This window comes from Tupaia chinensis, unplaced genomic scaffold, assembly GCF_000334495.1.
Source record: "Tupaia chinensis unplaced genomic scaffold, TupChi_1.0 Scaffold139422_1, whole genome shotgun sequence".
Classification (NCBI taxonomy): Eukaryota; Metazoa; Chordata; class Mammalia; order Scandentia; family Tupaiidae; genus Tupaia; species Tupaia belangeri.
The window spans coordinates 802235-828660 of NW_006199308.1; the positions used below are offsets into that span (position 1 = coordinate 802235).

Below are 26426 nucleotides of genomic sequence, written 5' to 3' on the forward strand. Positions count from 1 at the left end.
AACAAACAAACAAAAAAAAAACTAAACTAAAACTCTAAAAATATTACAAGATCTGTTTCAGTAGTGAAGACCTGTACAAGAAAATATTTAGTGCTGATAGCTTGGGTCTAATATACTCAGCTAATGGTATAATGGAATATTCACCATTTACGTATGGTGACTATAATATCCTCAAGATAATTGCAATAGGCCAGCTAAATTCTGCAATACTGAGACCACAAGGGAAGGTCGTAGGTTTGTATCCCCACATCTCCCATGCATGCTGCTGGACATGTATGCCTATGATCCCAGAGGATTGATGCTGGGGTTAGACCACAGCGTGAAGATCCTGCTGGGGATGGCTCGCTCTCTCTCTCTCTCTCTTTCTCTCTCTCTCAATAATAAAAAATTTTTAAAAAGATGCTTAAAATGAAACAATCATCCCAAATTTTAGCATCTAAATTGTCGTTGCAGCATAGAGCCTAGTCCAGTAGTAATTAAATAGCCACATTATCACAAAAGATAATAATACATTTGACCATCACCCTTTTCCTAGCTCAGTATTTCTACAGAAATTTACACTCTCCTACGGGTAATGAGGGCTGAGTAAAGGACTGGGAAGGACAGGAATTGGGAACACCTTCACCTTCCTGAACACACACATTAGAATTCATAAAGTAGTGTGTGCATTTGAAGTTTCTCTCTCACATAATGAAAGACAGTTGGGAAGGCAGTCATATACATTCGGTTTAGAATTATGCCACATTCATTCAGAGCTAAGATTTCTTTGCACTGGGAACCAGCAGTTAACGTAATGGTTATGTCGCTGGGCTCCCACGTAGTCGACCGCGGTTCGCGTCCCGGACCGGGTGGCTTAAAACTCATGCTGGGCGCGTGTGCGTACGTGCCCAAAATCCTGAGAGGAGAATGGAGGAGAGGAGATTGCGGCGTAACCATCCCCCCTGGGGGGTGATTTCTCGCTTTCTGTCTCTATATCTCTGTCTGTCTGGCGAGCACACGTGCCCTATAGTGAAAATCTCTCCAAAAAAAAAAAAAAGATTTCTTTGCACTAATGACTTTCAGTTGTTAACCTTCAGACTAGAAGGTTCGACAGACCTGAAAACATGGATATGTCTACAGATGCCATTTTGGATATATTATCTTATTTCAAGGAACTTTTTAAAAACCTCCTCCTTGTCTTACTTGTTCTTTTCATTAAGCAATAAATGAAAGGTTCGTAAATAAAAGACACGGACCAAAATCAGAAGGGCATTTACAATAAAGTACCTTATGTATCTTTATAAACTCCGTTTTTTGCCTTAATTTTCTCATCTGTAAGATGGCAATCATGTATGTTATCATAATTAACTTCATAGAATTTTTTTGAGAATTAAATGACTATGTATAAAGAATGAAGAACAGAAATGTATGGGTTCCAATTTTTTAAATAATTATTACTATTTCTATCAGGATGACATGAAGTAAAATGAGGTTTTCTTCCTGTCATCACTTGGCCTTCAACGATGAGTCCTTCCTTTACTCATCCATATTATGCTTCAGTGAAGATCACATTCCACATGTAAGAAGAACTATCACAAGGTAAAGAACCAACAGTATGGCCAACGACAGGATTTCTCAAAGTTCACTTGGCACAAATTCAGACTCTAACATTAGAATTTCACATAGAATAATACTGAATGACAAGTTTGGAGAATATTTTCACCATCCGTGGAAATCTTTTAAAATAGAAAGATTGTGTCTTCTTGGGATTATCTGGAGGAACCACTGACTGGGTATAAAAATAGTGGGGGAATTCTATTTGTGATAATGGCAGATTAAATAATTTGGGTGTCTAATTCTCACTGAAAATAGCTTAAAAACTAGATTACAATTTTAAAAAGTACTTTTCTAAAAGTAATAAAGAATTAACAAGATAGGAAATCATTCAATACCAGGATAAAAACCCAAAGAGGTGAGCTCTGTTTTGCCAGGGGGACATTTGTTATCCAGAAGAGAAAGCAGCTCAGAGACTGAGCAGGTTGAGTGGTCTAAGGATAGGGACCCTAGAAAGCCACACAACTGCTTCAGGTTGAAAACTCCACACATAGCACTTTAAGAATAAGAGTGAATGGTTCTTCCATATAATGGCAGCTGTGTACGTATTATCCAGCTAACCAGAAAACAATCCATCTGAAACTTAAATTACATTTGTCCTAAACTGCTAGTTTCCCCAAGAGCCTAACAGAAGCCAATTAAGTTTTCTATAAAGGATTCTTCCTATAGAAAAATTTTTATTATAATGTTCAGCACAAAATCAAAGATAGTTGGGCACATGAAGAGGCAAGACTACAAACCAGAAAAATTAATTAACAGGCACAAAAACAGATCCATCCATAAAACAGCTAGGCCATAATTACAATGTTCAAGGAAATGAAAGTCGAATCGAAATAAGAGGTCACGGAACTGCAAATTATAATCAATGACTGATACTTTTTTCAAGTACCACATAGAAATTTGAGAACTAAAATATAAACTTGGTGACCTTCTAAGGATTTTTTTTTTTTTTGAGAGGTTTTTGCTTTAGGGTGGGTGCGCTCACCAGACAGACAGAGACAGAGAGATAGAAAGCGAGAAATCATCTCCCAGGGGGGATGGCCAAGCGCAATCCCTTCTCCTCCATTCTCCTCTCGGGATCTTGGGCATGCACGCACGCACATGCACCCGGCGTGAGTTTAAGCCACCGGGTCCGGGACTCAAACCGCGGTCGACTACGTGGGAGTCCAGCGACATAGCCATTACACTAACTGCTGGTCCCAGGATTTCTTATCTATATTACGTGGTAAAGAAGTAGAAACATGGGACCAGCCAATGGTGTGGTGGTTAAAGCAGCTGGATCCCACATGGCTGGCTACATGGTTTGAGTCTCAGATCCAGCAGCTTGATTTAGGATTTTTGTTTGTTTTTTAAGAGATATTTTTGCTACAGCGTGTGTGCACTTGCCAGAGAGATAGAAAGCAAGAAATCACCCCCATGGGGTGGGGAGTGGCCGTGCTGTAGTCCCTTCTCTACCACTCTCCTCTCGGGATTTTGGCACACGTGGCCAGTGTGCGTTTTAAGCCACCAGGTCTGGGACTTGAACTGTGGTCAACTACATGGGGGTCCAGTGACAAAACCATTAAATTATTTGCTGGTCCCAACTTGGTGGCTTGTAAAGCTTACCAGATGCATGTTTAAGCATGCCCAAAATTCTAAGAGGAGAAGGGATTGCAGCATGGCCACATGCCCCAGGGAATTCTGTCTCATTTCCCTTTCCCTCCGTCTGTCTTTCCTTGGCAAGTGCACATACCCTATAGCAAATTTTTTTTAAAAAAAGAAGTAGCAGCAGTACCACAGACATTACTTTACATTTATCTCCAAAGAGTGGCTGGTGGAGGGCATGCTGGTATTAAGAAACAGTACGACAAGCAGATGGCATAGTGGTTACTTCCCTGAACTCCCACGTAGTCCACTGTGGTTCGAGTCCCTGAAAGTTTAAAACTCATGCCAGGCACGTGTCCATGCTTTCTCAAGATGCCGAGAGAATGGGGGAGAAGGGATTGGAGTGTGGGCATCCCTCCCTGGGGGGTGATTCTTGTCTCTTCTTGTCTGCTTCTTATCTCTCTGACTCTAGGTAAGTGCATATGCCCTATAGCAAAAATCTCTCTTGAAAAAAGAAAGAAAGAAATAGTTAGCCACCACCACAGAGGCGTCTGGGTAAGTAACTGGGCCAGCCCCTGTGGGCTGTTGCAGGCTCCGGCCCCTCCCTCGAGCTGCCGTAAGTGGTGTCCTGCAGCTACACGAGTGGTGGGACAGATGATCTGCTCTCGCAGAGAATGTTCTCCTAGCCCCCCAGTGGCATTTGTGCTGTAGCTGCCTTCTACCTGAAGCACCAGGGCTCTGTGCACAGCTAGGACAGAGAAGGCGACCCGCAGTGGATACCGCTGGCCAGAGCCTTGTCCTTCTACAGCAGCTGAACACGCAGCAAGAATCTGGTTTTCCGTGTGACTGTACAGCTGCAATTGGACATGTCTATTTCAAGCCCACTGAGCAGTGCTTTCTAACAATTTCAAGGTGATATTGATTCACCAAACCAGTGAATGCATACAAATACAACCAACGGACATCCAGCCCATCATACTCCGCTGTTTGTCGCACATTATGTTCACAGGGAAAGGCCCAAAACAGATTGTGGATCATGGTCGTTTAGAAGAGGGGATTCGATTTCTTCATGCCGGCTACCTTTCTCACATCGCAACTGAAATGAATCAAGCATTCTCACCCGAAACTGTGCGGTCCTCACACCTGTCTGGCATTCAGAACTCAACAGCCCAAAACTAGCTGTCAAACAAAGGGTGGAGGTCAAAGAAGCTCCTTCCAACGACAGTGGAGACACCCCCAGTTGCAGCTGTCTTTTGCTATTGGCCTGGATGATGGAGCCGCAGAGCAGCCAGGGACCCATCCTGCCTCCCAGGCCCTGGAAGAGCACCAGGAGCCCCCAGTGACCGTCCAGCAAGAGAGATGTGAGCCAGAAGCTGTGATCTCCCAGAGTCGCCCCTCACCTTCATCAGAAAAGTCAGCTGTACCATGTGTGGTCATAAATTCCTTCAAAAGAGCCCATTACTGGAACACATGCATACACACAAAGATTCTACACAGAGTAGTTTTCTGGAGAAAAACAGAGGCTCACTCAGAATCTGTCCTTACCATCAGAACTCAGTATCTAATAAGGATAATCTGCTTCATAAGAAAATGTTCTGGATTTATAATTCTTGAGCTTGTTACTGCTTGCTCTCTCTGATACCCCATCTGTAAAGTGAGTGTAAACCATAGCTATCTCACAGGGTTGCAGTAAGGATTTGTAAATTCTGTCCGTATTATGGATTAAAAAAACCAACCATATGAGGAAAACTACCTTGTTTTTCTGTAGCTAAACCTGTTAATGTAGCCTTTCAACTTGTAAATTCTCACAGGTGAGTTTGAAGTGCAAAAAGTTTCTATGCTATTTAATGTTCAGTAATTAACTGACAGAACTCTTCTTTGTATTTTTTACAAGTACTCTAGAATCAGCAACGGCTCCTAGATTTCCTGTTCTACCATAATCGTCACTGTTTCTCTTCAGCCTTCAGAAAAAAAAAAGAAAAGGACGTTAGTTCTTTGGCATATATTGGGCATAAAATCTTGCCAGTTTTAGATTTATTGCAAGTTTCCCCAAACACAATGTTTACACATTCTGAAAAAGGATGAAAAACAATGAAGAAATATTATTTTCATTTCTTTGATGTAAGTGAGCAAAATAGTAGATGGGGCCAGGAAATGGAGGGAGGATAACAACAAGTTTGTTAATGTTCTTTTGAAATTGTGTTGGAAGGGTTTTCATGAAAAAGCTGAAGAAAATACATAGTGATGATGGAAAAAGATAAACAGTCTGGAAAATGTATCATTTCATGACCCTTTATCTGTACAGGCAAGTTCTTGATGTTGTAACTCAGATCCTTTATAAGTAACCTTTTTTTTTTTTGCAACTGAGGTAAAAATAAGCTATGTGAAGAGTTTTTATAATGTAACATGTGTTTTAAACTAAGAGTAGGCCTGTGGCATTTACTATAATTAGTTTTTAAATCCCTGAGTGAAATCTGTAAGTGATTATTCTCTACTGTCCTCCCGTACTCACACGGTCGGACATTTTGAACAGTGGTGAGGTTATACAACCACACAGCTGGATGCCTTAACCACAATGAATTACGACCTGTGATTTTTGTCTTCGAGACCTGGAAGAATCCATCGTACTTCAGTATGTCTCTGTGTCATATCAACTACCTAGTAGACATTGTTCCAATGCAGTTGATATTAACTGTCATCAACTTCTCTAGTCTGGCCAAATAATGTCATTTAGTCAGACTAGATCAACTGGAAACTTAAAGTACTTTAAGAGAAATGTATATTACAAAAAACATGTACAATAGAAAAGCTCCAATGAAGAAGCCTTCAGGATAAAAGTAGCATAGCAAACACAAGAGACTGAAATAAGTAATGCTGTGTCCAGTTAAACTCATCCACCTCATGTACCGTGAATGTACTTCAGAAACATTCTTCTAGAAAGTTCTGCATCCTCTAGTTGGAATAGAAACAGTGGGTTTCATGTATTTTTTTTTTTTTTTAGAGAGGTTTTTGCTATAGGGCGCATGCGCTCATCAGACGGACAGATAGAAACAGAGAGACAGAAAGCAAGAAATCACCCCCCAGGGGGGATGGCCATGCTGCAATCCCTTCTCCTCCATTCTCCTCTCGGGATCTTGGGCACGCACGCACACACACCCGGCATAAGTTTTAAGCCACCGGGTCCGGGACGCGAACCGCGGTTGACTACATGGGAGTCCAGCGACATAGCCATTACGCTAACTGCTGGTTCCTGGTTTCATGTATTTTATCAAGATAAATAAATAATGTCATCACAAACAGAAAAAAAAAAAAAAAAAAAAAAAAAAAAAACAGAAGCTTATCACTCGTTGCAATAACTGATGTTATGTACCAACTTCGGTGGTTCATGTGGTACCCAGATTACAATCGTTTCTAGGTGTGCCTGTGAGGGTGCTTCCGTGTGACCTTAGCATCTGAACTGCTGCACTGAGTAAAGTAACTTGGGCTCCAGGTGTGGTGTGGCTGGGCATCACTCAATCTGTCTAGGGAAAAAATGGAACAAAGGTGGAGGAAAGAGGAATTCACTCCTTTTTCAGCTGCCTCCCTATTTGAGCCTCCCTATATCTCATCTTACCTTGTCCAGGCCTAGCACTGGGATTTCTTTTTTTTTTTTTTTTTCCTTTTTTTGGAGAAGTTTTTGCTATAGGGCGCATGCGCTCGCCAAAAAGACAGACAGAGACAGAGAGATAGAAAGCAAGAAATCACCCCCCAGAGGGTATGGCCACACTGCAATCCCTTCCCCTCCATTGTCCTCTCAGGATCTTGGGTATGCATGCACACGCGCCAGGCATGAGTTTAAGCCACCGGGTCCGGGACTCAAACTGCAGTTGACTACGTGGGAGTCCAGCAACATAGCCATTATGCTAACTGCTGGTCCCAGCACTGGGATTTCTACCACTAGCTCCCCTGGTTCTCAGGTCTTCTGACTGGGACAGAATTATACCAGTAGCATCCCTGGGCCTGCAGCTTGAGATGCAGACCCTGGGACTCCTCAGCCTGGAGTGGGACAGTCCCTCATAATTAGCATTTCCTATTGTTTCTGTTTCTCTGGGGAACTCTAAGACACCAGCCTCTGTTGTCCTCACTTTTTCTAGATTCTAAGTGCTCACAATAAATAAACTATTTGCCTTTTATGAAACTCATAATTAATTTCTGTACATTGCCATGTTTTTGTTACAATACTTTCATCACTTTTATATTTCTGGTTTCCTGGTAGCAGCATCTCACACTTGTGACTCTCCTGCAAATATCATACTTTGTTAGTTTCAAAAGAATAATTTTAGGCACCTAACAATTTGTTATTTATATAAGCCCTGTGGTCAATCCCATAGTCTCATGGTTAAGGGGGCCGGATCCCACATGGCTAATAGTGGTTAGAATTCCAGCCCCTGTGGCTTAAAAAATACAAGTGGGGGACCAGCAGTTAGCATAATGGCTATGTCGCTGGACTCCCATGAAGTCAGCTGTGGTTCGAGTCCCAGACCCGGCAGCTTAAACTCGCGCTGGGCACATGTGCATGCATGTCCAAGATCCCAAGAGGAGAACGGAGGAGAAGGGATTGTGGCGTGGCCATCCCCCTGAGGGGTGATTTCTCGCTTTCTGTCTCTCTGTCTCTCTCTGTCTTTCTGGCAAGCACACACGCCAAAAAAAAAAAAAAAAAAACCCCCCCCCCTAAAAAAAAAAAAAACCCACACACGATGTATGTGTGTGCATGCTCCAAATCCCAATTGGATGGAGAAATGGAGAAGGGATTGCAGCACGACTACATTCCATTGTTGGGCACTTTTTCTCTCTGCTGAGTACACATATCTTCTGGTATTAAAAAAAAAAAAAAAGTGCCCGATAATTTGGTGATTATTTAAAAACAAGACTATAAAATAAAAGCCCAGTGAAGCAGACACCAGGGACTATTCCTGTCTTGTTCCAGATAAGGCAGAGACCAAGGACTCACGGGCACAGAATGGAAGGCTAGAAGTGCTTCTAGAACACTAGTTCTTTGATCACTTAGCCAGTGGCTTGGCTTTATTTTTTTTTTCCTTTTTCCTCTAAGTTCCTGGAACGTCTTTCTACATTTTGGTAAAATGTCCAGTCATCCTACAATGATATTTTTAGAGGTCCTTGTATTTTAGCAAGCAGTCCTGCTAGCATACTCACGTGGGGGACTATCCCCAAGGGAAGACAACCTTAGTTGCTACAGATGCCACCGACAGCCCTCCATTGCTAAGAGGTGGTGGGAAAAGGTGTGAGTTTTTTCACTATAAAAATATGACTCAGATTTTCAGAGTGAAAAAGATGGACATTTTTATACACATGTTATGCCTGACCTCTCCTTATAAAGTGGGTGCCTCCTGGTCAAAAAAAGCAATTTTCAATAAATTCTGAAGTCATACATGTCCTGATGGTTAGAAAGCACCTCACAAGGACCAGCAGTTAGCATAATGGCTATGTCACTGGACTCCCACGTAGTCGACCGCAGTTCACATCCCGAACCCGGTGGCTTAAAACTCACGCCGGGCGCATGTGCATACGTGCCCAAGATCCCGAGGGGAGAATGGAGAAGGGATTGCGGTGTGGCCATCCCTCCGGGGTGCGATTTCTTGCTTTCTGTCTCTCTGTCTCTCTCTGTCTGTCTGGTGAGCGCACCCTAAAGCAAAAACCTCTCCAAAACAAAAAAAAAAAGAAAGAAAGAAAGAAAGAAAGAAAGAAAGAAAGAAAGAAAGAAAGAAAGAAAGAACCTCACAATAAATACAGGAACCAAATTCTATTATGTGCTTAGCATCCATTTTCAGGCACCTCGTCAAAAGCCAGTCCAGCGGAAGCAGGAGTTTACAGGGTATAATTTGCCATGTCAGCCCACAGGATTCTCCAGCATGTCTGAGCATCACAGGGGTGCTAAAAATAAGCTCACATTTCTATGCCTTAAGGCAGCCCAAACCCTGTTGGCCTGTCTGGCACCAACTGCTCATTGCTAGTTGGTTGGCTTGATTTCTCCCCATCTTTCCTGATATTTGACTAGTGTTGTTCTGTGCTAAGTGCACTCACTTACATATTGGGTCATAAAACAAGTCACGATGCATTTTTGTATAGGAAAATACATCATGACTTTCCTAACAACTCAACAGTTTGAAAAATATCCTTCTGTGAAAACCAGAGAGGGGGATTTTGTCATTAAAACTATACCTACACATGCACACTCAGGTTTTTTCATGTACATACACAAGAACAAGGATGAGGAAAACTGTAAAGCTCAAAGGCTCTTCTTCCTTAAAAAAAAGAAAAAAGCTATAACTTGGAATACTCATGGAGTGTCCAACTGATTGATGTTGGAGAAGATAAAGAAAAATGTAGTATACACATGTGTTCTTTTTGCATTAAGTGTCACATAGGAAATTACAGCCTAAATACTTGACTGTAGTTAACAAAATTTGTAAAAAAAAAAAAAAAAGGAGCCAGTAGGGAGTCTTAGGATACTCAGGTGCTCGGGACCAGCAGTTAGCGTAATGGCTATGTCCCATATGCTTTTTACAATCCAGGAAAGTTATTTCATCCCCGTTTGCCAAATTCCAGCTAACCTTTAGGTCTATCTTAGATGTCCCTTCCTTCCTTGCATGTTATTCCTGTTGTATATTTCCAGAATAGTCTTCACGATTTCTTATTAGAGCTCTTATTAAGCATTGTGATGCTTATAAATAAGTTGTCCTGGGCTAGCCTTGTGGCCTTGCTGTTACGAGAGCTGGGTCCCACATGGCTGATCACACGGTTGGAGGCCTAACCCTGACAGCTTGAGAAACACACTGGGCGCATGTGCATGTGTGCCCCAAATCCCAACAGGATGGCAAGATGGAGAAGGGATTATGGCATGACCATACCCCCTCAAGGAGTGCTTTCTCTTTCTCTCTCTCCCTTTTTTTTCCTCTGTGTCTCTCCAACTCTCTCTGGTGAGCACACACATGCTCCGGAAAATTAAAAAATCAGCAAAATAAAATAAAACAATGAATTGTCATCTTTTATCCAAGAGATAAGCTCAATCAAGCCAGAGACTCTGTTTGATTCTTCGTATCCCCAGTACCTTCTGACAGGGAGTGGTACAGTGGGCCTTTAATAAACCACAAGTGCTCAGAGGGGAAAACTGGAGGAGGAGGAGGAGAAGAAATAGATTCAGAGGTCGAATGAGGTAAAAGTTCAAATATTAGGATGTGGGAACATTGTTAGCTCTTGACTCAAACTCAGGGTTAGAGACCTTTATCTTCCTTCCTCCCCATCAGCTCCAAATGCCAGATTCTATGTTAAAGCTTAGAATGAACACTTAGAGTAAATTCTCTGAGAGTTATAGAAACTACCCACTTCTCTCGAAGTAGTCAAGTAAGAAAATAAAAGATTAACACATACATTATAAAAATGGTTCAGTAAGATGAAAAGGCAATTAAAAAGAACCTAGTAATTTTTAATTCCTTGATAAAAATCCATAACTGTGGGTCAGCCGCAGTGATACAATGTCAACACAATGCTCTGTGTTGCTGAGGCCATATGGGAGGTCCCAAGTTTGTGTCCTGAGGTCTCCCTGCACTTGCCAGGTATGCACAGGTACCTATGCCCGTGATCCTGGGGCTGAGTCTGAAGATAAAATTTATAAATAAATATCATTTCAATTGCATCAAAACATCAAATATCAAGAAATGCATTGATCTATACAACATAAATTTTCTTACTGAAAACTACAATATATTACTGAAGGAATTAAAGATGATTTAAGCAAGATTCGGATTATATTCATGGCTTGTAAATAGATTGGAAGATTCAATATTGTTATCATGTCATCTCTCTCCTTATTAAAATACAGAATTATTACAGTCCCAATCCAAATCCCAGTGGCTTGCGTGTGTATGTGTAAGCGTGTGTGAATCAACAAACAAATTCAAAAATTTATATGGAAAGGCAAAAGATTAAGTATGGCCAAGATGATCTTAAAGAAGAAAAACTGGAAGATTTACACTATCATATATAGACACACATAAAAGCCATAGAAATTAGTTTAGATTGGTGTTATTCTTTTAAACACAGACTCGTAAACCAATCAGAATGGACAGAAATCAAGCCACACACATATGAGTGTTGGATACACCAAAATACCACTGTCACTCACCAAAGATATGAGGTTATCAGTAGACTAGACAAATAAATTGTGGCATTCGGAGAAGGGGTCTTCAAACAGTTCATAGAAATGTGTATATAAATAACATGCATGAATCTCAAGATTGTTTTGCACCCAAATAAATTCATACTTTCACCCCATTTTCCAGGAACTTTTTACATTTTTGCCAGCGAGCATGTGTGTTTGTCGGAGAGAGAAAAAGAAAGCAAGAAAGCATCCCCTCACGATTGGATATGTTCACAGTATAATCCCTAATCCTCCAATTCCACCTACTTTCAGGATTTGGGGCACACATGCATTGTGCATGTTTTCAAACCATAGTATTCAGGACTCAATTTGTGGTGGTCATGTGAGATCCAGCTTCTTAACCACCAGGCCCGTAGGCTGGCTCTCCAGCAACTGTTTTTGTTGTTGTTGTTGTTGTTTGTTTGTTTTGTTTGTGGTTTTTTTAGAGGATTTTTTTTTCTTTTTGGCCTTAGGGTGTATGTGTTCACTGGCAGGAGAGAGTGACAGACAGTGAGAAGGAAAATGAAAAATCACCGCCCCCCCAGGGGAATAGCCATGCCGTAATCTCTTCTCCTCTATTTTCCTCCCAGGATCTTGGGCACGCACACACACATGTCCGGCATGAGTTTTAAGCCACCAGGTCCAACACTTGAACCATGGTCAGCCATGTGGGAGTCCAGCAACATAACCACTATGCCATTGGCTGGTGGCATCTCCAGCAACTTTTAAAGTATCCTTGTATATTCAGATAATAAAATACTGTACAGCAATACAAACATGTAAAATTCTGCTACTCACAAGATGAATGAATCTCACAGACATAATATTGAATACAGACATTTACATGAAGGTCAAAAATAGGCAATTCTTACAATACAGAGGTCAAATAGTGGTTTACTCTGGCAGTGTGTATTGACTGAAAGAGACATGAACAAGTCTTCTGGGGTACTTATTACAGCATTGGAAACATCACGATGCATTTTTGCATAGAAAACATCATGACTTTTCCAACTACACAATATAAGGTGTATTTTATCTAGGTGATGTTTTCATGGGTAGACTACATATGAAAAAAATCCATCAAGCTTAATAATTAATAGTTATGTACTGGGCCAGCAGGTGGCAGGGTGGGAAAGGTCTTGTACTCCCACATGACTAACCAGTTTGAGTTAGGGACCTGGTAGCTTGCTCTCTCACTTTTCCTATCTCTATCTCTCTCTGGTGAGTACATGCACCCTATAGCAAATTTAAAATAATAATAGTAAATCAAATTAAATAGAAATAATTATTAAAAAAGTTATGTACTTTATACATGTTATATCTTATTTTTTAAGAAATACTTAAAGAGAAAGAGAAGCTTGCAAAGGAAAATTGAAAAGTAACCAACAGGAAGCAGAAGAAACAGAACTAGAGAAATCTGAGAAGAGTTCCAAGAGGAAAGAGGGTGGGAGGGTAGGGAGGGAGTGAAAAGCCTATTGACTTTAGCACTAAGAAAGCCATTGAGACCTTTCTGTGCAGTGAAAAAGCTGAGTCCAGGTTTCAGTGATTCAGGTAGTTACTGGAGGGGAAGAAGGTAGGACGAAGATATAATACAGTAAGTCTTGTTATCCAAGCACGGCAAGAAAGAGGATGGTAGCTAAAGAATAATGGAGGATAAGAGAACAGCATTTCATTTTAAGTAAAAATGAGACTGGGTTATTCCTTAATAACTAGAAAATCTATTTCTAGTTCATATAAACGTGAGTCTCAAATATTGAATTCAGCAAAGAAATCTCTCTTTTTTATCTTGATCAAAAGAGAATATATGGGGCCAGCTAGTGGCATAGTGGTTAAGACTCTGGATTCCCGCATGGCCAACTATGACTCGAGTCCTGGACCTGGCAGCTTACTTTCTCACTTTCTCTCTGTGTCTCTCTCTGGTGAGCACCTATAGCAAATTAAAAAACAATAGTAAATAAAGCGAAATAAATAGTTCTTTTTTTAAAAAAGAGAAAAAAATGTATATTTTCGATCAAGCTTGGAAAACTGCATACTAAAATTTGAATGACTCAACTCTTAACTACAAATTAGCCATCTATAGAAAAATTTGTTTAAACATACCTAAGTAAGGGAAAGTTTACATAATTAATAAACCTGAAGGTGCATATCAAAACATAGCCCTGAACTCAGAAGTTCTTTCATCTTCTCTCCATCAAATTGTATGAAAAGTGTACTTACACAGGCTGATAATTGCTAAGTGACAACTATATCTACTTATTGTTCCATAAAAGTTCAGCACTATTGCATATATTTTGATACTTTTTCCAACCAAGTCCCTCTGTACTAAAACTCACAATGATAAAAAAGGTTTGTTATATTATGGACTATAGCCTACTGGCAGTTAAGTTCATATGAGTTTAATAACCAATCCAGGAGGGCCCACAGACAGTTGGAGCGATTACATCACTGGACTCCCACATGGCCAACCAGAGTTCAAGTCCCAGACCAATGACTTGAAAATCATGCCAGGCACGTGTGTGTACATGCCCAAAATCATACCAGGCATGTGTGTATAAGTGCCCAAGATCATGGGAGGAGAATAGAGGAGCAGGGATTGCAGCATACCCATCCCCCTGGGGGAAGTCCTCCCTTTTGCTCTCACTGTCTCTGTCTCTCTCTCTCTTCTGTGAGTGCACACACCCGAAAGGCAAACACCTCTAAAAAACAAAGACAAAAATAACCAATCCCAGGAGTTTTACTTTACTAGAAACGCCAGCGATACTCACACACAGAACTATACCTGCCCTCTCTCCCAGAAAGAATTCATAAACAGTGAATGACTTACTATAATATGCTGATACGGATCTATAAATGACATTGTGGTTTCAATGACAGGAAATCTTTTCACACTTCAAAGAACTTCTCTGGCACTCCGACTTCTTTAAAACCTGCAAAATAAACAATCAGTATTGTTAGGCTTCCTCACTGAGGCAGTTCCAAGATTTAAATGGTGATGAGCATGTGCAGAGGACAGTGTCTGCACCCCAGGGGACTGCTGGATGGAAGTCCCTCCTTGGGAGTATGAATGGTTATCCCCACGGAGCTAGAAAGGCGGAGCACTGTGATAGTACTGTTTAACTTACACGTTTATTTGCTCACATTTATTCCGGGAGTATTTATTAGGAAACCACAAGAACTTTTTTTTTTGCATTTGCCAAGTTTTTTATGAGAAATCCATTAAATTACGGAAAATTAAAATGATTTTTGTTCTGCTTATGATTAAAAAGTCACATGTCATTGTTTTCTCAGTTGGTTCAACATTGCACGAATTCCCAATAAGAAAAGATTTTCTGCCTTAGCTATTTTTTAGCAATTTTAAAAATGCATTCATATTGAATTTGAACTTTAGTAATGTAATGACATTTCCAAAGAAATGTTTGTTCATTCTGAAGTACCAGTTTACTTTGGAAGTGGTTAAATGAAATAGTTTAAAGGAAAAATACTCTCCATACTTTTCTTTTATAATTATTCCATGCTATTTTAAAAAACAAATGGAAAAAACTATTCAATAAACTTTTTTTTTTTAAGATTTTTGCCGTAAGCCATGTACATTCACCTGAGAGAAAGGAGAAACAGAGAGAAGGAAAGTGAGCAATCACCCCCTCCCGAGCAGAAGGGCTACTCCACAATCCCTCATCCAGCATGATTTTCAAGTGATTGGGTCCAGGACTCAAACCATGATTGGCTATGTGGGATCCAGTGCCTTAACCACCATGTCACCTGCTGGTCCTCAATGAATATCTTTGCTATTCCATTTATAGATTTTTTTTCCCTTTTAGTGTTTATAGAATATGTTAGCATTTCAGGATCACATAAGTGACCTCTAATTTGAACCTCTTCCAATTATCTGTGTTATTTATGCTTAGAATTTACATTCTGAAATGTTTTTATTTCAACATAAATCAAATTATTTTTATAAACTACTTATCATTTCAAACATCACCTTTCAAAATCATAAACATGACTGCTGCTCACTGTCACAAACATGAACTGCTAAAGTGAATAAAGGGTATTCTCAATATTTATTTGATGTGTATCCTTCCAACCTATTTCAATGCATATTCACTTATTTAGAGTAAAAGGAAAAGAGAATTTGAGGGTTTCGTATAAAAAATAGATTCTTCTTTTATGCCTTTAGATTTTAAAACTTCCTTTATCAATTTTAATGTGAAAAGTATAAAGTGATTATTATAAGAAAAGTGGAAAACGAAATTCCCCCTGTTCTTTAATTTGACCCATCAAGGATCATTCTTTTTACATTAAAAAAAAAAAAAAGAAAAGAAAAGAAATGGGAACCAGCAGTTAGCGTAATGGCTAGGTCGCTGGACTCCCACGTAGTTGACTGCGGTTCGCGTCCCGGACCCGGTGGCTTAAAACTCACGCTGGGCGCATGTGCCTGCGTGCCCAAGATCCCGAGAGGAGAAGGGACTGCGGCGTGGCCATCCCCCCTGGGGGGTGATTTCTCGCTTTCTATCTCTATGTCTCTCTCTGTCTGTCTGGCGAGCGCATGCGCCCTATAACGAAAAACCTCTCAAAAAAAAAAAAAAAAAAAAAAGAAGAAGAAAGAAAGAAAAAAAAGAAGTAAAACATTCTCTAACTTTCTTTTTTTGTAATTTTGCCAGAGGACAGGTGTGCTCACCCACGAGGATGGTCATACCACAGACCCTTCTCCTCCATTTCCCCGTTCAGGGTCTTGGGCATGCATGCACACACACGGGCATGTTTTTCAAGCCACCAGGTTCAAGATTTCCACCACACAGTCAGCCATGTGGCATCCAGCTGCCTTAACCATCATGCCACGGGTTGGCCCACATTTACTTACTTTAATCAGTCATTTCTTAAGCTTCTAAAGCATGATTACTTTTACCTTCTAAAGCATGAGGTATTTTTTATCAGCTCATTTGAAACCAAATAGAAAATTTTATTGATAACATTAGCCAATCAGTAATTTCCTTAGCAATCATGTTTCCATTATTTTGGTTGAATCTGGATGGTATTGTCAGTAACTTTCGAGTTATTATTTCAACATAAGCTTCCCACTGGAACCTTCTCTGGCCACACTACTTAAAATTGCCACAATGAGCCCCTGACATTTGATACAAAGTGGACAAATATGAAAGCTTTAATACTGAGGTAAACCAGGCTCTAAAAGAAAGGCACTGTGTGTCCCAGCTTAGCGTATATGGAATGGCTGAAAGATTAGAAGGTAGAACAGCAGAAAGGGCAACTGCAGATAGAGACAGTATCGGGGTGGGTGGAAGCGGATCGGGGAAAAAACGTACAGGGACCAGCAGATGGTGTAATAGTTACGTTCCGTTATCACTCCCATGTAGTTGACTGTGGTTCAAATCCTGGACCGGGTGGCTTAAAACTCAAGCCAGGCGCATGAGCATGTGTGCCCAAAATCCCGAAACGAGAAGGGAGGAAAAAGGATTGTGGTATGGCCATTCCCCCAGGAGGGGTGATTTCTCGCTTTCTGTCTCTCTGTCTTTCCGGCAAGCACACATGCCCTATAGCAAAAATAAACTCTCTCTTAAAACAAACAGTACATTTAATAGACACAAAAATGGAAAGTTACCTGCTGATGATAAAGTATACAGTAATGTCTTTGACTTGACTGCTACGCACTGTATTCACGCTGGGGAAAACCATGCTGCACACTGTAAAGATGTACAGTGATTAAATGTAATTTAAAAATTGGCCAAAAAACATCAATTTCTGGTTTTATCACCATGTAAACGATACTAGATATAGGTTTCATTGTGGGGTTTTTGTTTTATTTTGTTTCTGTTTTTGTTTCTTGTCTTTTTCCCCATTAAAATAAGCTCCATGAAGGCAGATTGTGTGTGTGTGTGTGTGTGTGTGTGTGTGTGTGTTATTCTTTGTAACATTCCTAGCTCAGGCACATATGGGACTTCAATTCATATTTGTTAAATGAGTGAATGACAAAAACTGAGGGAATGAGTGAGTGAGTGAATGAAAGAATAAGAGAATTTACTCACACAAGTCAGAGAGTCATTTTCAAGCCCAGTCAAATGTGAGCATTTTAATCAAGTCAAAGAAAGCCCATCCTCCATTCAGCCATAAACGGTGTGGTCCTCATCTCTCTACAGCCTCTCACCATTCAATACTGGCATGGGTTTCTCTTTTTCTGTTATATTATTTCCCCCTCACCATCCTCATACAAACATTACATAAAGATGATTTCTCACTCCCCACACACTGTACTGTTCCTTTTATTAGGTTCTACGTACTCTTTTTTTTTTTTTTTTTGAGAGGTTTTTGCTATAGGGCGCATGCGCGGGCCAGACAGCCAGACAGAGACAGAGAGACAGAAAGCAAGAAATCACCCCCCAGGAGGGGATGGCCACGCCGTAATCCCTTCTCCTCCATTCTCCTCTCAGGACCTTAGGCACGCACGCACACATGCCTGGTGTGAGTTTAAGCCACCGGATCCAGGACTCAAACCGCGGTTGACTACATGGGAGTCCAGAGACATAACCATTATGCTAACTGCTGGTCCCAGTTCTACGTACTCTTCACACTCTGTCTGTACACAAGAAATGACAGTCTCATAAGATAACCAGCAAAACTGCACTCAGGTAACCTGTGACTGGTTTTCAAATTCATAATCCAAGAAATGTGTACTGACATCAAGTAACGAGATCCTACTTAGTATTTCCCACTCTCAGGGTTTTGGGAGCTATTTCTATTAAATCTTGTTTTAGAGGACCAGTAAGTACTTACTCGATCAGTATGGCCGATATTTTTGTGCTGATTAAATTCAAAGTGTGCCTACTTTAGTCTCTAAATCACAATACAGCTAATTCTCAAGAGCCAGTGGTGGAATACATTCCTTTTTTTTAGCGAGAGAGAGTTTTTTGTTTTTCGTTTTTGTTTTTGTTCTTGGTTTTTTTGTTTTTTGTTTTTTTGAGAGGTTTTGCTATAGGGCACGTGCGCTCGCCAGAAAGACAGAGAGAGACAGAGAGATAAAAAGTGAGAAATCACTCCCCAGGGGGGGATGGCCATGCCGCAATCCCTTCTCCTCCATTCTCCTCTTTGGATCTTGGGCATGCACGCACACGTGCCTAGCGTGAGTTTAAGCCACCAGGTCCAGGACTCGAACCGTGGTCAACCACGTGGGAGTCCAGTGACATAGCCATTATGCCAACTGCTGGTCCCAAGAGAGAGATTTTTGCTAAAGGGTGTGTGTACTCACTAGAGAGACAGAGAGATAGACATACAGTGAGAAATCACCCCACCCCACCCCCCCCGAAGAGATGGTCATGACACAATCCTTTCTTCTCCATTCTCCTTTTGGGATTCTGAGCATGCATGCACAAACACCTGGTGTGAGTTTCAAGCCACGTGGTCCAAGACTTCAATCAAGGTTGGCCATGTGAGAGTCCAGTGCCTTAACCACTATGCCAACTGCTGGCCCAGTGGAATATATTCTTAAAAATGATACAGTAGAGGGACCAGCAGGTGGTGTGGTGGTTAAGGCACTGGACACTCCCACATAGCTGACCACAGTTCAAGTCCCGGACCTGGTGGCTTGCTTTCTCACTTTCCCTCTCTTTCTCTCTATGTCTCTCTATGGTCAAATTAAAAATAAATGAGTGAATAAATAAAATTAAATAATTCTTTTAAAAACTAATAATACAGTAAATAAATTCTCTGGCTAGAGGTCAGCAGGTGGCATGGGGGTTAAGGGGCTGGACGCCCACATGGCAAGCCTCTGGTCATGGAGGCTTGCTTTCTCACTTTCCTTCTGTATTTTTTTCTCTCTCCCTTTCTCTCTCCCTCTCTGGTGATTGCATGTGCCCTGTAGCAAATTTAAAAATAATAATGATAATAAATAAAATTTAAAAGAAAAGAAAAAGCTCCTGGCTCATTCTCACCCTAACTATCTATATTTCTCTTATATTATTATTCGTAAGAAGTGAAATAATTTGGGGGCAGCCAGTGCTGTAGCAGCAAAGGCAGCTAAATTCCACCAGGTTAACTGTAGGGTTTAAGTACCAGTCCCAGCAGCTTGCAAAACCCTCCAGGAGTGTGTGTGTTAATGCCCAATCCCAAAAAGAGGGATAAACGGAGAAGGGATTGTGATATGACCACCCTTCCATTGGGGGGGGTTCTCACATTTCTTCTCTCTTTCTTTCTCTCTCTCTGTCTCTCTCTGTCTTTCTGGTGAGCACATGCGCCCTCTAGCAAAAACTTCTCCAAATAAAAAAGAGAGAGCCAGAGCCTACACTGCTAACTGTGAGATTCAAATCCTGGCCCCTGCATCTTGCAGAACAACCAGATATGTGTACATGAGGGTCCAAAAGTCTGAACAGGATGAAGAAGTGGAGGAGACAGGATTGCGGTGTGGCTACACCCCATTAGTGGATACTTTCTCCCTCTGTCTTTCTGTGGTGAGTGGACATGCCTTCCAGCAATTGCCATAAAAAGAAAAAAGAAAAAGAAAAAAGGCACGAGGCCAGGCGAGCAGGTGGCATGGAGGTTAAGGCTCTGGATCCCACATGGCCAGCTATGTGGTTCGAACCCTGTGGCTTGAAAATCACTCTGGGCACATAGGTGCATGACCAAAATCCCAAGAGGAGACTGGAAAAGAAGAAATTGCAGCATGGCCATCCCTTCAAGGGATGATTCCTCACTTTCCCTCTCTTGCTCTTTCTCTGTCTCTTTCTGACAATCACACATGCCCTACAGCCAAATAAACAAAGAAACAAAAAAAATAAGGTCTTAAAATTGCTGCAGTAGTAGTAATTCTTTAGAGTGTGCCTTCCCTTTCAGAAGCTAAAGCAATGTCAGGGCAAATAATATCCGAAATTCAATGACTAGGAGAAAAACACTGTTTTTCTTCATTAAAGAAATGGGACCAAACGAGCTTTAATATAAACACATTTCACATTCTAAAACCCAGATTACTCTCCCACAAATGTGAATTGCACTAAACTTTGCGTTACAGTAAGGGCTAAATGAGTTAATTACTGAGAAGGGTAGCCAGCCCATAATAGATGCTCAATGCATGTAAGTTTTCCTTTTCAGATAAAGATTACATGAACTGGTCATTAATTTCACCCTGCAATTACCTGAAAGATGTACTATTGGTTCTCATTATTATCACAACTGTGGAAATTCAGAAAATTTGGATGAGTTTGTCATTCAAAAACAAGTACTTACAATATACTTTGCCTTATTCAAGGAGCTCGGGAGCAAATGATGAGCCAGACACATGTGTATTATGAAATGGGGAGGTCTTACAGACTCTAAACTTGACATTACTCTCAAAAAAGTAAATAGAACTGGGGACCAGCAGTTAGCATAATGGCTATGTCGCTGGACTCCCATGTAGTCGACTGCAGTTCACGTCCCGGACCTGGTGGCTTAAAACTCATGCTGGGCGTGTGTGCGTGCGTGCCCAAGATCCCAAGAGGAGAATGGAGGAGAAGGGATTGCAGCGTGGCCATCCCTCCTGGGGGATGATTTCTCGCTTTATATCTCTCTGTCTCTCTTTGTCTCTCTCTGTCTGTCTGGCGAGCACATGCTCCCTATAGCAAAAACTTCTCCAACAAAAAAAAAAGTAAATAGGACTATGGAGATTATTCTCACCAAAGTCGTCCATTTATAGCGTACTAATAACAGCAGCATAGCAGAAAAGTATCTTCTGGATTCTAAGGCCATTTGGCTCACAAACAGTAGCTTTATACAAGAGCTATGATTTTCACGAGAGAGAGGTTTTTGCTATAGGGGACGTGCACTACGTGGAGACAGAGAGACGGAGAGACAGAAAGCAAGAAATCACTCCACAGAGGGAACAGTCATGCCACAATCCCTCCTTCTCCCTTCTCCTGTCAGGATTTTGGGCACACACGCACATGCAACTAGTGTGAGTTTTAAGCCTCCGGGTCCGGGACTTGAACTACACTCAACTATGTGGGAATCCAGCAACATAACCATGGTGCCATCTGCTGGTCCTGTAAGAGCTCTTTTTTCATTTATCAAATACATCTTTTCTGTCTACCTACTCTATGTGAGGCACTGAGAATGCAATGATATGAATAAGGCATAGGCCCCATCTTCAAAATTATAGGGAGGTCCTGTACGTGTGGAAATAAATACAGCCTGCCCTAAGACTTCATGCTCACATCTTGCTAAACGTGGTAATATCTTCTGCAATTCATGTCTCCGACTTGAAGGAAATCGTGCAACCTACCTTTGGTGAAAAGATTTATCCCGTTCATAGAAAATCAGAAATCCCGTTCATGGTCCACAACTGTGGCTTTCATACCTCCTTATGTACTATAAACCGAAGCAGGGAAACCTTTTCACACCACAACATAACACACAAATTATATACACACACATACATAAACCAGGTTCAAAAGCTCAATGTGATCATTTTGCAAAGAACAATGTGCCCTGTTGTTTTACTTGTTCGAATGCTGGCAACAGCACACTGAAATGGGGAATTGAATTGATTTCATGACCCATTAATAGCTATTTGAAAATTACTGGTCTTAAAAGACTTTGGGATCAGATTTCTATTTAATTCCTTGGCTTCAACCCATCACTCTCTTCTTACTACAGTACAGTTATACTGTTTTCTTTCCTTTCTTTCCATGTGCTATGCTCTCTCCCACTCACTCTTCTATCTACACACATAGTCAACAAACTTTTTTTTTTTGAGAGATGTTTGCTATCAGGTACATGTGTTCTCCAGAGAGACAAAGAGAGACATAGAGACAGAAAGTGAGGAATAACCCCGCGGGGGGGGATGGCCACACGCAATCCCTTCTCCTCCATTCTCCTCTCCAGATTTTTGGCATGCACACACACACACACACCTTTGGTGTGAGTTTCAAGCGGCCAGGTCCAGGACTTGAGCCATAGTCAGCCACATGGAGTCCAGTGCCTTAGCCACTACACCACCTGCTGGCCCAGTCAATGAACATTTAAGTCAAAACTGCTATGTGCAAGCATTGTTCCAGGAACCGGTGAGGCCTAAGTGATGAGTTATACACATTCCCTTCCCTCTCGGAGTTTGCGTTTCTAGAAGGCAATCAGAAAGTGAGTAATCCCGGAAATAAATGAAGTAATTACAAAGACAGTTGTATAAACCAACTAAAACAACCAAAAGACAGACACAAAGAACAACCCGATGCAGTGATCTGGAAAGGAACTAGACCTAAAGGGTGAGGAGGGAGTGGGTTTGGAAATGCAGGGTTCCGGGCAGACAGTTTGAGGAACCAAGAGAAGACAAGTGGTTGGAGAACGATTAGCAAAAGCAAAAGTGGTTTATGATGAGGTTGGAAATACCAGCAGGGGCAGACCATGGAGGGCCGCATGGAAGCTACTGTTCACCGACCCAGTCTGACCCGTTCTTCAGGGCTCCATTCAGATGTCACTTCCACAGGGAAGCCTTCCGTGACCACAAGTGTATGTTTGGTTTGCCTGTTCCTTCTGCAAACTCTTGATTCCACAATGTCGGCTTTCCCAGAGAAAACTAAAGATGTCTTGGGCGGCTGATCTTATTTCTCCAGTTTACAGACTTGTCCCCAATGCTTAGCACATGTCTAAAACATAGCAGGTTCAGGATAAAGATTTGTTTGGTGGCTAGATGGATGGTGGCCCTCAGAGGCAGGCCAGATGTACGCATGAAGGAAATTCACAGAAGACGTTAGCATTCTCTCTCTCTTATGTGTGTCCCAACTTTTCACTTGTAATTATTCTTAATGTCAAGGAGTATTAAATACCAATCTCTACTTGAAAAAAAAAAGTCAGAACAAGTGAAATTTCAAAAAAGGAATGTTTACGTTACATGTTGAGAGAAAATCCATTGCTGGAGACCAAAGTTTCATGTCAGCAACTTCATTTCCTCTTCTCATTTCCTGAAACTCCATTCATAACCACTCTGTTCACTACCTATTGGCCACTACTGCATTTGGCAGCAAGACATGGATAGAGACTACCTGATACTGAGGCAGGGGCAATTTTTAAGCCACTGGTCTGGGACTTAAACTATGAAGTTGGCCATCTGAGGTCCAGCCTCCTTAACCTCCACTCATGCCTCCTGCTGATCTCTAGGGACCTTTTTTGGGTTTGTTTTTTGTTTTTTGTTTTGTTTTGTTTTGTTTTGTTTTTTCATTTTACAGATGAGGAAACTGAGGATCAGGACCCCACAGATAGAAAAAAAGAGGAGACAGACTTGAACTTCAGTCTGACTCCAGTTGAGAAGCTGCCACCACCTAAATGTGGATCCTCCTAATACCCTCTTCTTTGCACCTTGAAATGGAGAGAAGGAGACAAGGATCCTGGCATTCCTATCCTTTCCTCAAGGTGCACAACCCTAAAAATAACCCCTACTTTCCCTCCAGCCATATCTCTGTGTGCAGAGTCAGAGGACGTGAAGAGACACTTTGGTCTGACTTCTGGTTCTTGTTCACTTTTCCTGAGAAGTCCATGCTGCACGGACAAGATGACTAGAAAGGTTTTAGACTGACCACAGACTATCAAGCATTCACTGAAAGCCAAGAGCTGCACTGCATAGGCAAGGGAATGTTGAAAGAATATCCAAATTTCCCTCTGATTAGTGTTCAGGAAGCTTCTAATTACAGGATAGGGGGAAAAAAAGGGGAAAGAGAGCAGAAAGAAACTATGAGCCTCGTATCTCTTACTTCACATTTAAAGACCATGCACAGTCACCAAGTGGTTAGTTAGCTTAATTATAAGAAACAAAAAAAAAGCAAAAACCCGCTGTTTTATGAGCACTGGTGATAGTGTTTATGCAACTGGTTACAGTAAAGTTTCCAGCACTGAAGTAACGGTGAGGAGAAAAACATTTTCTTAATGCTTCAATGTGGCTAGTTGACCAGAAATGTCTTAATTCCATTTGTTTTGTTTTGTTTTTTCATTTTACAGATGAGGAAACTGAGGATCAGGACCCCACAGATAGAAAAAAAGAGGAGACAGACTTGAACTTCAGTCTGACTCCAGTTGAGAAGCTGCCACCACCTAAATGTGGATCCTCCTAATACCCTCTTCTTTGCACCTTGAAATGGAGAGAAGGAGACAAGGATCCTGGCATTCCTATCCTTTCCTCAAGGTGCACAACCCTAAAAATAACCCCTACTTTCCCTCCAGCCATATCTCTGTGTGCAGAGTCAGAGGACGTGAAGAGACACTTTGGTCTGACTTCTGGTTCTTGTTCACTTTTCCTGAGAAGTCCATGCTGCACGGACAAGATGACTAGAAAGGTTTTAGACTGACCACAGACTATCAAGCATTCACTGAAAGCCAAGAGCTGCACTGCATAGGCAAGGGAATGTTGAAAGAATATCCAAATTTCCCTCTGATTAGTGTTCAGGAAGCTTCTAATTACAGGATAGGGGGAAAAAAAGGGGAAAGAGAGCAGAAAGAAACTATGAGCCTCGTATCTCTTACTTCACATTTAAAGACCATGCACAGTCACCAAGTGGTTAGTTAGCTTAATTATAAGAAACAAAAAAAAAGCAAAAACCCGCTGTTTTATGAGCACTGGTGATAGTGTTTATGCAACTGGTTACAGTAAAGTTTCCAGCACTGAAGTAACGGTGAGGAGAAAAACATTTTCTTAATGCTTCAATGTGGCTAGTTGACCAGAAATGTCTTAATTCCACAGAAAGCTAAAATAGTTGCTGCTACTGTTAACAGTGACAGGGGAAAAAAGATGGATAGGTGCCCATTTCTGACTGGGATTGAAAATGCACTCACTGACAGTCATGATCAATGATATTTTTCTGAAGAAAGTGACTTATACCAATAATTTCTCCATAAGACTGTTGATTACTTCCTTTGAGCATAATTGTGTAAGGAAAATTGTACATATAAATTAGATCTATTCACATGTATTATATTGTTGTAAAAAAAACATTTTGTTCTCAAATAATTTAAGATGAAGAAAACTGCAAAAATGTGACAGAAAATTTCCATTTGTCCTTCACATATTTCTCCCCAGTGTAGTATATTATATAACCATAGCACATTCTCAAAAGCGAAAAACTGATACTGGCACAATGTTACTAACTAAACTATAGACTGTGTGTGGATTTCACCAGTTTTTTGTATGTGCTCAATTTTATTTATTTCAGCAACCTTTGCCTTTTGATTGGAGTGTTAGAGTCATTTACATTTAATGTTATTAGAGCTATGGTTGGATTTACAACTGGCATTTTGCTCTCTGTTTTCTATATGTTTCATTTCTTTTTTATTTTTCTGTTCCGTATTTTGAGTAGATAAATTCTGGTGGCCCATTTTAACTGTTGTTCACGTTTTAACTTTTTAAGTAATATTCTTAGTGGTTGATCTAGGAATTAAACTATGTACCCTATTTACTATGACAACTTTGGATTCTGATTCTTCCTCTAGGGACATTTTTGTTTTCAGTTTTACTGACTTTCCTCAATTTTGTTCTAAGGCGTCATTCTTTTCAGTGTTTAACTTTTGATGTGTCTGTTCAGATTTTTTTTTTTTTTCTTTTAGGACTTTTGTCATAGGGCACATGTGCTTACCACAGAGAGGGAAAATAAGAAATCTTCACCACCAGGGAGTATGGCCATGCTGCAATCCCTCCTCCTTCATTTTCCTTCTGGGATTTCCACCAGGAAGAGAACAGAGAAGGGATTTACACCCAGCATGATTTTCCAGCTGCCAGGTCTTGAACTCCAACCATGGTTGGCCATATGGGAGTCCAGCACCCTAACCACCACACCACTTGCTGGCCCCATAGGATTTTTTTAAATAATTTGGAAGGCTAAGTGATTTGTGTAATTGACAACTCAAAATAAGGTGGATTCTTCTACCCACACTCCATAGGAGAAGCTGTGTCTCTCAACGAGTGAGAAACTGTCCAAGTCACCTGGGTTACCAAGGGTTGTGACGGCCCCCAAACCCTGACCTTCTGTCACATGCCAATTCTCCTTACATCATTCTGTCACTCCAAAGAGACTGTAATAAAAAGGTAGTTCTG

The 26426-nt window shown here is 41.0% G+C and overlaps 1 protein-coding gene and 1 pseudogene across 1 annotated transcript in view; one reads left to right on the plus strand and one right to left on the minus strand.

The window, feature by feature from the left end:
* PLA2G4A (phospholipase A2 group IVA) overlaps nucleotides 1–26426 on the minus strand; it is a 195977-nt gene that overhangs the window by 153703 nt on the left and 15848 nt on the right. Inside the window, exon 2 of the mRNA XM_006161871.2 lies at nucleotides 14199–14301. Coding sequence (XP_006161933.1) covers nucleotides 14199–14231 — 33 coding nt within the window. The 5' untranslated portion in view covers nucleotides 14232–14301. The remainder of the gene's footprint in view (nucleotides 1–14198; nucleotides 14302–26426) is intronic.
* On the plus strand, nucleotides 1466–5522 carry LOC114004628 (zinc finger and BTB domain-containing protein 25 pseudogene; annotated as a pseudogene).